We start from the raw sequence: 12,293 nt of genomic DNA, 5'->3' as shown, positions 1-12,293 counted from the left end.
ATGAGCAGACCACGAGAAACGCGGCATCAGGTGGGCCTGGGGCATCCGGAGGGAAACAACACACAAACATTACTGGGGGAACTTTGCAGCCCAAGAAACATCTATGCAATTGAACAAACACTGACCGTTTCGGGCCAAGACCCTTCTTCAGGATGAAATGATGCCCCAATTTACGGTGGATCTCAAAGGGAAAGCCGGCTCAATTTAGTAAACAGAAGCTGATAGCTCCATTACTGAACTAATTAATTAAGTGATTTACATCAATTCTACAGCGCAGTGCACTTGGAGAAAACAGTTCAGGGTGTCTGTGGACACTGACTGAGGTGATTAAACCCAATTATTGAACAACGGGCAGTGGAATCCGATTGACATAATCTCCAAAGGGAAACGTAAAACACAGGACCAGATGGTCAATCTGATCAATTCCTCAGAAATAGTGAACTTCACAATGTAAATCCCTCCCAGTCCCATCTTCGGGTGAAAGTGTCTTTCTCCAGCACGGGTATAAATCTGGACGAATTCCCATCAAAGTCCATCCTGTCAGAGAGCTGCACTGGGACTACTCTGGAAAAGGTGTCTTTAAATACACGAAAAAAAACGTCCGAGTCGAACGGTTGCGGCGGAGAGACAGACTATTTGATTCGTTTGTCATTAAATATGCAAACTCAGCATTTCAAATTGACAGGATCGATATCTGTGGCGGATTTGGTCATCAAGTTGGAAGCTTGTCAAATGATCATAAACAGTTCACACCGGTAAACACACATAAATGCCAAACATGAAATCCACTCACTGACCAGGAACTCCAAAGACAGCAATGAACACGTACAATATTTTTTGCACACTCCTATAACTATGCCACATTGAAGACATTTTCTGTGCCCAGTAACTCGACACCCTGTTCTGCAGGCGATCTGTCGGAATGAAATGCTAAAGCAGCAAAAGCCTGGGGTTTTAATACCGTTTAGCGACTCCACAGGGACAGACTTCAGCAGATTTATGAATAAAGATTTTCAAATTATTCCCAAACCGATTACGTCAGACGTGCAACCCCACAGTGACAGATAATTACTAATTCAGTGAATTAATTGTGAAGCGGCAAACAGTGGATAATGTGATGTACTCAGGGCTGTAAATTGCGAGTAGCGTTCATCCAGCAAAGGAACATTGTTTCAAATACCATCAGACACAGATTATCACCTATTGCTTGTCTCGCTGCGACTTTTCTCCTTCAGTTGCGGAATCGGTAAAGCCGATCGACTGAGAGAAACACCTTCGCTCCACCATTCTGCACCAATTCCCATCGCACCTCATCTGAATGCAACCGCAAGCACGAAACGAAACTGCAGATGCTGGAAATCAAATCAACACACACATTTCAATTCTACTTCCCATTCTCATTCCGGCACGTCAGTCCATGACCTCCTCTACTGAATAAACGCTATCACCATCAGCCTCACCAGGACCCACCCCGAGCTGCACTCCGTGGCTTGCAATCTCAGCAAAGCTGGGGGTGAGTATGGATGAATCATAACACCCTGTAACCTCACCAGGACCCATCCCGAGCTGCACACCCTGGCTTGCAATCTCAGAAAAGCTGGGGGTGAGTATGGATGAATCATAACACCCTGTAACCTCACCAGGACCCACCCCGAGCTGCACTCCGTGGCTTGAAAACTCAGCAGTCTAAGCTGGGGGTGAGTATGTATTGATAATAACACACCGTAGGGACATAAAACACGACAGAGAGCTGGAAAGGCGCAGAAGAAAGTTCAGTTATCGATGTGTGTACATCCGTGGGTGTGTGTCTATGTGTTTATGCCTTTGACTGTATGTGTGCGTGTGTGTGTGTGTGTGTGTGTGTGTGTGTGGCGCACTGCGTGTCTGGTGTTTATTCGTGTGAGTGTGTGTGTGGTTTTACAAGTTTCAGTTTGTTTTTCTATCTGTCTCTATATTTGTCTGTCTGTGTCTGGCAGTATCAGTCTGTATTTCTGTTTCGTAGGCTGTCTGTGTACGAGCCTTTGTCGGTCTTTGTTTGTCAGTGTGGGTGGCTAGTCGTATGTGAAACTGTGTACGTCTTTGGGTGTGTCTGTGTGTCACTATTTGTTTGCGTCTGTATGTGTGTGTGCTTTTGAGTTTCTCTATGTGTGCCTGCGTCCGTGTCTATGTTTGGCCGTCTGTGTGCGTTTGTGTGTGTGTGCGTGTGTGTGTGTGTGTGTGTGTGTGTGTTTGTGTGTGTGTGTGTGTGTGTCTGTGTGTATGTGTGTGTGTGTGTGTGTGTGTGTGCATGTTCTTGTGTTGCTGTGTCTCTGTGTGTGTGTGTGTGTGTGTGTGTGTGTGTGTCTCTGTGTGTGTGTGAGTGTGTGTGTGTGTTTGTGTGTGTATGCGTGTGTGTGTGTGTGTGTGTGTGTGTGTGTGTGTGCGTGTTCTTGTGTTGCTGTGTCTGTGCGGGAGCTTATGCTTTTGCCAGTGGTGTTTGTGACTATGTGCGTGACAATGTGTGTGTCTGAATATGACCACAGAGTCTGAGACTGTGTGATTGCATGTCCATGTCTGTGTGTGAAAGTATGTGAGACGTGTGTGTGTGTGTGTGTGTGTGTGTGTGTGTGTGTGTGTGTGTGTGTGTGTGTTCTTGTGTTGTTTGCAGAGTCGGTGTACATGTGTGTGCGTCTGTGTCTACCTGTGGGAGTCCGATAATGATTGCGACTATAACTGTCAGTGCCTAGGTCTGCCGTTGCATGAGTATGTGTGTGTGCTAATGTGTGACTCTGTCTGTCGTGTATGCTTGTCTCTGTTGTCGCGTATCTAATCCTGCTGTTGTTTCTTTCGGGTTTCTGTGTGTTAATGTGCAGCACAGTGGTCGTTTCTCTCTGTTTGATGTGTATATCTGTGTCTGTCTGCATGTCAGTGTGTGTATCTCGATGTGTGACTACATGTATGTCTGTGCGCAGTGGCCACTCATTTTAATTAAGGATCTCCCAGTGGCCACACATTTTAATTCCACATCCCATTCCCATTCCGATGTCTATCCACGGCCTCCTCTACTGTAAAGATGAAGGCACACTCAGGTTGGAGGAACAACACCTTATATTCCGTCTGGATAGCCTCCAACCTGATGGCATGAACATTGACTTCTCTAACTTCCGCTAATGCCCCACCTCCCCCTCGTACCCCATCCGTTATTTATTTATATACACACATTCTTTCTCTCTCTCTCCCTTTTCTCCCTCTGTCCCTCTGACTATACCATTTGCCCATCCTCTGGGCCCCCCTGCGTTACTTTTCCTTCTCCCTGGGCCTCCTGTCCCATGATCCTCTCATATCCCTTTTGCCAATCACCTGTCCTGCTCTTGGCTCCATCCCTCCCACTCCTGTCTTCTCCTATCATTTTGGACCTTCCCCTCTCCCTCCCACTTTCAAATCTCTTACTAACTCTTCCTTCAGTTAGTCCTGACGAAGGGTCTCAACCCGAAACGTCGACTGTACCTGTTCCTAGAGATGCTGCCTGGCCTGCTGCGTTCACCAGCAACTTTGTTGTGTGTTGCTTGAATTTCCAGCATCTGCGGAATTCCTCGTGTTTGCGGGATTACATTAATAACGGTTAGCATGTACAAGCACAGGTTCCACGTAACAAATGTAGTTTAGCCTCCCAATCTCTAAGTAACTAACCATGAAAAAGATATTTTATAAAGAGAAAAAAAAACTCTAAACTCAAAAAAAAACTAAACTGCTGTCTATCTCCCCTATTTATTTGTGTTCTTGGGGGAAGATGACGACCTGAAAGGCAGACTGCACACGCTGCCTGACCCGCTTGGTTCCTCCAGCATCTCGTATCTGTTTGATTGGGAAATCTCTGCTCTCCGTCCAGCGGAAAACCCTTGGGGAGAGATCGTTGTCCATCCGCTTTCGTCGAGTCAAACCACGGGAAAGGTTCGTGTCGGCCACCAGACCTCGCCTGATGCCCAGCGGCCTTTCCCCGATCCCCGGAGCCGCGCTTTCCGAGCCTCCCCCCGATCCCCGGGGCCGCGCTGCCCGAGTCTCCCCCCGATCCCCGGGGATTCTCTAATTCTCTGCTTCTCCCCCCAGTCTCTGTCACCCTGGATGTGGAAACGGGACTCGGCATGTAAACTAGTGGCTGAGAATCTGCTCCAGTTGCGCACCGGGCCTGTGAACGGGTCGGGTCCCGGGACCGGCGTCAGGAGTAAAGTCCCTGTAAATATAAGTGTGCGGAGAGTGAAATAAACACGAGATGAGAATTATCGATCCGTTAATTTTAACTCGTTCACCGCATCCGACAACGGAACAGAAACACCGCGGATTCAGCAGCAGCAGCCGCGGGCGGCGGGTCCTGAGCTCCCCTGGGTCCTGAAGTCCACCTTCACTGAGACAGGTTAAATGTGACCAGTGGGGCGGTGCTGACAGGAAAAGACAGTGAAGATTGATACAATGTGTTCATTAAGTTCATCTGACATTTCTTTGTCCCCATCACTACCTCACCAGCATCATTTTCCAATCCAATATCAACTCTCATCTCCCTTTCACTCTTCATGTAACTGAAAATGAACTTTTAGTATCCTGATTTATATTATTGGCTAGTTTGCCCTCATATTTCATCTTTACCATTCTTATGGCTTATTTCGTTGCCTTTTGTTGGATTTTAAGAGTATCCCAATAATCCAACATCCCACTCACCTTTGCTCCCTTATATGCCATTTCCTTTGGTGACACACATCCTTAACTTCCCTTGTCAGCCATGGATTCCCACCGCTGCCATCTGAGAAATTCTTCTGTGTGACATGTCTCTCCTGTGCCTTGTAATCTATTCCCAGATACTTCAGCTACCTCTGTATAGGTGCCTGTCCTTCATCCTACAAGTCTTGCCAGAAGTCCGTAATTCAGAACACTACCAACCCCTTAGCTTCTGATTTGCTAAGTGCAAGGTCTATACCCACAGCGCTGAAATTTAACAGGTTTTGTTGCTAAACAGTCTACCCCATCATTTCCCTCACCAGTGCGACGTGCAGGGCCCATAATGTGCAGACATATAAACCAAATTTGTATATGAAATACTGCTTGATGAGATTCCAACAGTCAATTTGACCCACTGCTGGAATGACCTGTTTTAAGGCTCATCAAACCCGAAAAGGATTCTGAACAAATTACAAGTTTGTAAGGACCAATTTCCTCCACCCACTGTAAGCCTAAAATGATGGCAAAGAATTCTGCTTCATATACCCATAACTGTCTGGTGAGTGATTTCTTTATCATTACTTACAATTCAGGCACACACAACAACAAAACAGCCACACTATTCCCAGTTAAATTATGTTTTAATCCATCTGTAAAAATGGTTACTGTATGATAATAACTTTCATTAATATACTCACGAACCAACAGACTCTCAGGCAGAACAGAATCCAGTTGTGTAACCTAAAATTAACTAAAGTCATTGGGACAAAAAAAAACACAAAATTGGGTTACCGAGAAAGCTACAGTGGGACATATTGTATCATCAAATACAGCCATGTTCCGAGCGTGATATGTACCCAGTCACCTGAAACAAAATACAATCTTCTTGTGATGTTCCCAACAGTCCTCTAGCACAGGATGATAATTGTTTTGCCCCCTCAAATTAACCCAATTTGTTAACATTAACTTCAAATCTGTCATTCTAAGGGCAACTGTCCCATTTCAACCAGGAAAGCCGAAACAGGAGACGACCTTACTGCACCACAACACAATCTTAAAGCCTGTGCTCATATCACACCCAAACATCTTAAAGTTGAACATGAAACTGATGCATAAGCCACACAGCCAGAATCAAGAACAGATTGAATTAAACAAATATAAATGGTCAACAAAGATTTTAATGTTGCGCTCCAGGAACACCCACACAGACGCCTGAGGATATTTAATGCTCCTTTACAGTTATCAATTATTTTACTGACATGGTGCTTCCATGTCAGCTTATTATCCATCCACTTGCCTGGAAATCTCACCACTGACATATTTTCAGGAGTTTGACCATATAATTTCAAATCAAGTGCAGGTCTATTAATCCTGTTTGTAAAACACATAACCTGTTTTAGTGACTGAAAACTTAAAATCTTCATCTATTTGCCCAGTGTTTGACCTATTAATTGTAAATGGCATCCTTTTTACAGTAAAATTGAAATACTACCTCCAATCTATAAAGCTACATCATCTGCGTTTAGTAATTAACCCACTAGAGTACCTATCTCAGAGAACATATCATTTATCATAATATTAAATAATGAAAGGCTACAAATACTGCCTTGTGGGGTCCCATTCTCTATCACATAGAAACACACGCCCACCCATTCCTGCACTGCCCGTCCAAATAAAAAAAAACTCAAATAAATTATGCAATCTCCTCTAATTCCTAATGTGCAAAATTTAATAAAAAGTCCTTCCTTCCATAACGTATCAAATGCGTTATAATGTAAAAGAATCTGACATTACAAAATCTTTATTTAACTGTGCTGTCCTATTATTGTCTTCCAAACCTAAAACTGAATCTTATGTCATTCTCCCCTTCCAAAATCCACTCTAATGAAGCGTTATATTATCTCTCCGTTCCAAAATATAACTCAAGCGCTCGATTACCATACATTCCGTCAGTTTACGTAGATGAGACATTAATGATATAAGCCAAGAGTTATGGGTTTATTTCGTTAGTCTCATTTATGTAAACTGGAAGGATCGGACGGGGATCTCCACAGGTTTCAGAGCAGGCACAACTGCTGCCATATTCTATGAGGGAGGAAGGTGGCCCAACCTACAAACATGATTCAAAAATTTAATATTTTCATGAGAGAATTACAATTACGTGTATCACCCTTCCCTGGGCGCCTGACCTGCACTCATAGTAGACTTCTTAAATTCCTACAAAGAAAACTCTACGTTAGTGACACTATCATTGCCACAGCTGAATTCCAACACAACAGGGTACAGTATTCACTCAGAAACGTATCAGTATTTACTCAGAAACATATCCCTACATTGTTTAACTTCCTCACTGAAATTATCTTGATTATGAATAGCAGCACATGACCCAGCCAGTGACACATCCTTCCCCGTTTCAGTAACAATCATTTTGCCCTCATTAATCAATTCTGAAATATTAAGAATCATATCATACCCCAAACATCTCCAAGTTAAATATCCCTTCAAATTTTATGTCAAGGTGACCTCCAGTAAATCACCACCTTCCTCACCATGGCCTGTGCCCTTTTATTCTTAATAATGTCACTTGAAGACTGATGCATCATCACATAAAAACTTACATTTCTTCCAATTTGCTTCACCAAAAGTTGAATTGCCTACACGTGTCTTCCTGTCCCCGATAGAGATGCAAACTCAAGCTCATAAAGACAGGAAGGCTGACTGACATTCACATTAACTACTCACCGTCTGAGTTCTCATTTGACCGATAGGAACCTCAACCAATGAAACCAGGGGTTAGAGGTGGGTCTGAGCTACTATAGGCTGGTGAAAATCTCCCCTCCTCTTCCGCTCCATCGCCATGGCGGATTTTAGTGAGGCGCTGCTGTCGGTGGTCGCCGGCTTCGGCGTCTACAGGGATGGGTGCGGTTCTCCTTCGACGCCTCGGTGAATCTGTTTCGGTGATGTCTCTGATGGCTGAGAACAATCTTTTTACAGGGAGCGAGCGAGGAGGCGAGGCATATGACTACAACTCCCAGAAGGCACCGCTGATGACACTATAGTTGGGCGTGTTGCGGAGAGTCTGGAAGATTGTCAGAGATCACAGCGGGAAATAGATGGGATGCAGAACTGGGCTGAGAAGTGGCAGATGGAGTTCAACCCAGATAGGTGTGAGCTGGTTCATTTCGACAGATCAATATTGACCACAGAATATAACATTAATGGTAAAGGAACGGAGCCTCATAGAGCGGGCAGCGTAGTTTGCGGGCTGCGGAGTGAGCCGGGAGCAGAGTGAAGACTTAAGGGCTTCGGCTCAACGGGCTTAGGCGGAAACGGGCGAGGCGAGGGAGGTTTGGCTTTCATTTTTTGTTGTTATTTGAGGAGAGGGGCAGTATGAGTGTGAGGGCAGTTTGCTGTTCTCGGTGTCGGATGTGGGAGGCCCTGGAGTCTACAAGCCTGCCGGACGTCTACATCTGCGCCAAGTGCATCGAGATGCAGCTCCTAAGGGACCGCGTTACGGAACTGGAGCTGCAGCTCGATGACCTTCGTCTGGTCAGGGAGAGTGAGGAGGTGATAGAGAGGAGTTGCAGGCAGGTGGTCACGCCGGGGCCACGGGAGGCAGATAAGTGGGTCACGGTTAGGAGGGGGAAGGGGAAAAGTCAGGTAATAGGGAGTACCCCGGTGGCTGTGCCCCTTAACAACAGGTTCTCCTGTTTGAGTACTGTGCGGGGGGACAGCTTACCCGGGAGAAGCGACAGTGGCCGTGCCTCTGGCACAGAGTCTGGCCCTGTAGCTCAGAAGGGTAGGGAAAGGAAGAGGAGGGCAGTTGTGATAGGGGACTCGATAGTAAGGGGGTCAGATAGGCGATTCTGTGGACGCAGTCCAGAGACCCGGATGGTAGTTTGCCTCCCTGGTGCCAGGGTCCGGGATATTTCTGATCGTGTCCAAGATATCCTGAAGTGGGAGGGTGAGGAGCCAGAGGTCGTGGTACATATAGGTACCAATGACATAGGTAGGAAAAGGGATGAGGTCCTGAAAGGAGAATATAGGGAGCTAGGAAGGGAGTTGAGAGAAAGGACCGCAAAGGTAGTAATCTAGGGATTACTGCCTGTGCCACGCGACAGTGAGACTAGGAATGCGATGAGGTGGAGGATAAATGCGTGGCTGAGGGATTGGAGCAGGGGGCAGGGATTCAAGTTTTTGGATCATTGGGACCTCTTTTGGCGCAGGCGTGACCTGTACAAAAAGGACGGGCTGCACTTGAATCCTAGGGGGACCAATATCCTGGCAGGGAGATTAGCGGGGGCTACTGAGGTGACTTTAAACTAGAATGGTTGGGGGGTGGGAATCAAATTAAAGAGGCTAGGCGTGAGGAGGTTAGTTCACTACAGGGGGATGGGAACCAGTGCAGAGAGATAGAGGGGTGTAAAGTGAGGGTAGAAGCAAAAAGTAGTAAGGTGAAAAGTAAAAGTGGCAGGCCGACAAATCCAGGGCGAAAATCAAAAAGGGCCACTTTTCAACATAATTGTATACGGGCCAAGAGTGTTGTAAAAGAGCGCCTGAAGACTTTGTGTGTCAATGCGAGGACCATTCGTAATAAGGTGGATGAATTGAAAGTGCAGATTGTTATTAATGATTATGATACAGTTGGGATCACAGAGACATGGCTCCAGGGTGACCAGGGATGGGAGCTCAACGTTCAGGGATATTCAATATTCAGGAGGGATAGACATGAAGGAAGGGGAGGTGTGGTGGCGTTGCTGGTTAAAGAAGAGATTAACGCAATAGAAAGGAAGGACATAAGCCGGGAAGATGTGGAATCGATATGGGTAGAGCTGCATAACACTAAGGGGCAGAAGACGCTGGTGGGAATTGTGTACAGGCCACCTAACAGTAGTAGTGAGGTCAGAGATGGTATTAAACAGGAAATTAGAAATGTGTGCAATAAAGGAACAGCAGTTATAATGGGTGACTTCAATCTACATGTAGATTGGGTGAACCAAATTGGTAAAGGTGCTGAGGAAGAGGATTTCTTGGAATGTATGCGGGATGGTTTTTTGAACCAACATGTCGAGGAAACGACTAGAGAGCAGGCTATTCTGGACTGGGTTTTGAGCAATGAGGAAGGGTTAATTAGCAATCTTGTCGTCAGAGGCCCCTTGGGTAAGAGTGACCATAATATGGTGGAATTCTTCATTAAGATGGAGAGTGACATAGTTAATTCAGAAACAAAGGTTCTGAACTTACAGAAGGGTAACTTTGAAGGTATGAGACGTGAATTAGCTAAGATAGACTGGCAAATGACACTTAAAGGATTGACGGTTGATATGCAATGGCAAGCATTTAAAGGTTGCATGGATGAACTGCAACAAATGTTCATCCCAGTTTGGCAAAAAGAATAAATCAAGGAAGGTAGTGCACCCGTGGCTGACAAGAGAAATTAGGGATAGTATCAATTCCAAAGAAGCAGCATACAAATTAGCCAGAGAAAGTGGCTCACCTGAGGACTGGGAGAAATTCAGAGTTCAGCAGAGGAGGACAAAGGGCTTAATTAGGAAGGGGAAAAAAGATTATGAGAGAAAACTGGCAGGCAACATAAAAACGGACTGCAAAAGCTTTTATAGATATGTAAAAAGGAAAAGACTGGTAAAGACAAATGTAGGTCCCCTGCAGGCAGAAACAGGTGAATTGATTATGGGGAGCAAGGACATGGCAGACCAATTGAATAATTACTTTGGTTCTGTCTTCACTAAGGAGGAATAAATAATCTTCCAGAAATAGTAGGGGACAGAGGGTCCAGTGAGATGGAGGAACCGAGCGAAATACATGTTAGTAGGGAAGTGGTGTTAGGTAAATTGAAGGGATTGAAGGCAGATAAATCCCCAGGGCCAGATGGTCGGCATCCCAGGGTGCTTAAGGAAGTAGCCCAAGAAATAGTGGATGCATTAGTGATAATTTTTCAAAACTCGTTAGATTCTGGACTAGTTCCTGAGGATTGGAGGGTGGCTAATGTAACTCCACTTTTTAAAAAAGGAGGGAGAGAGAAACTGGGGAATTATAGACCGGTTAGCCTAACATCAGTGGTGGGGAAACTGCTGGAGTCAGTTATCAAGGATGTGATAACAGCACATTTGGAAAGTGGTGAAATGATCGGACAAAGTCAGCATGGATTTGTGAAAGGAAAATTATGTCTGACGAATCTCATAGAATTTTTTGAGGATGTAACTAGTAGAGTGGGTAGTGGAGAACCAGTGGATGTGGTATATTTGGATTTTCAGAAGGCTTTTGACAAGGTCCCACACAGGAGATTAGTGTGCAAACTTAAAGCACACGGTATTGGGGGTAAGGTATTGGTGTGGGTGGAGACTTGGTTAGCAGACAGGAAGCAAAGAGTGGGAATAAACGGGACCTTTTCAGAATGGCAGGCGGTGACTAGCGGGGTACCGCAAGGCTCAGTGCTGGGACCCCAGTTGTTTACAATATATATTAATGACTTGGGTGAGGGAATTAAATGCAGCATCTCCAAGTTTGCGGATGACACAAAGCTGGGTGGCAGTGTTAGCTGTGAGGAGGATGCTAAGAGGATGCAGGGTGACTTGGATAGGTTGGGTGAGTGGGCAAATTCATGGCAGATGCAATTTAATGTGGATAAATGTGAAGTTATCCTCTTTGGTGGCAAAAATAGGAAAACAGATTATTATCTGAATGGTGGCCGATTAGGAAAAGGGGAGGTGCAACGAGACCTGGGTGTCATTATACACCAGTCATTGAAAGTGGGCATGCAGGTACAGCAGGCGGTGAAAAAGGCGAATGGTATGCTGGCATTCATAGCGAGAGGATTTGAGTACAGGAGCAGGGAGGTACTACTGCAGTTGTACAAGGCCTTGGTGAGACCGCACCTGGAGTATTGCGTGCAGTTTTGGTCCCCTAATCTGAGGAAAGACATCCTTGCCATAGAGGGAGTACAAAGAAGGTTCACGAGATTGATTCCTGGGATGGCAGGACTTTCATATGAAGAAAGAATGGATGAACTGGGCTTGTACTCGTTGGAATTTAGAAGATTGAGGGGGGATCTGATTGAAACGTATAAGATCCTAAAGGGATTGGACAGGCTGGATGCAGGAAGATTGTTCCCGATGTTGGGGAAGTCCAGAACGAGGGGTCACAGTTTGAGGATAGAGGGGAAGCCTTTTAGGACTGAGATTAGGAAAAACTTCTTCACACAGAGAGTGGTGAATCTGTGGAATTCTCTGCCACAGGAAACAGTTGAGGCCAGTTCATTGGCTATATTTAAGAGGGAGTTAGATATGGCCCTTGTGGCTACGGGGGTCAGGGGGTATGGAGGGAAGGCTGGGGCAGTGTTCTGAGTTGGATGATCAGCCATGATCATAATAAATGGCGGTGCAGGCTCGAAGGGCCGAATGGCCTACTCCTGCACCTATTTTCTATGTTTCTATGTTTGTATAAATGCATGGCTGAGAAGCTGGTGCAGATGACAGGGCTGCAGGTTCTTCGATAACTGGGATCTCTTCTGAGGGTATGACATGTTCAAAAGTGACCGGTTGCACCTGCAGCCGAGCGGGACCAATATTATCACGGGCAGGTTT

General features: G+C 45.6%; 1 protein-coding gene across 1 annotated transcript in view; it reads right to left on the bottom strand.

Annotated features, from left to right (window-relative positions):
* LOC140185000 (uncharacterized) overlaps positions 1-12,293 on the bottom strand; it is a 435,439-nt gene that overhangs the window by 328,107 nt on the left and 95,039 nt on the right. Inside the window, 1 exon segment of the mRNA XM_072238230.1 lies at positions 1,922-1,939. Within this exon segment, the coding sequence (XP_072094331.1) occupies positions 1,922-1,939 (18 nt within the window).

This window comes from Mobula birostris, chromosome 20 (assembly GCF_030028105.1).
Source record: "Mobula birostris isolate sMobBir1 chromosome 20, sMobBir1.hap1, whole genome shotgun sequence".
Lineage (NCBI taxonomy): Eukaryota > Metazoa > Chordata > Chondrichthyes > Myliobatiformes > Myliobatidae > Mobula > Mobula birostris.
Note: the sequence above shows the minus strand (reverse complement) of the source record. Positions and strands in the feature narration are given on the sequence as shown.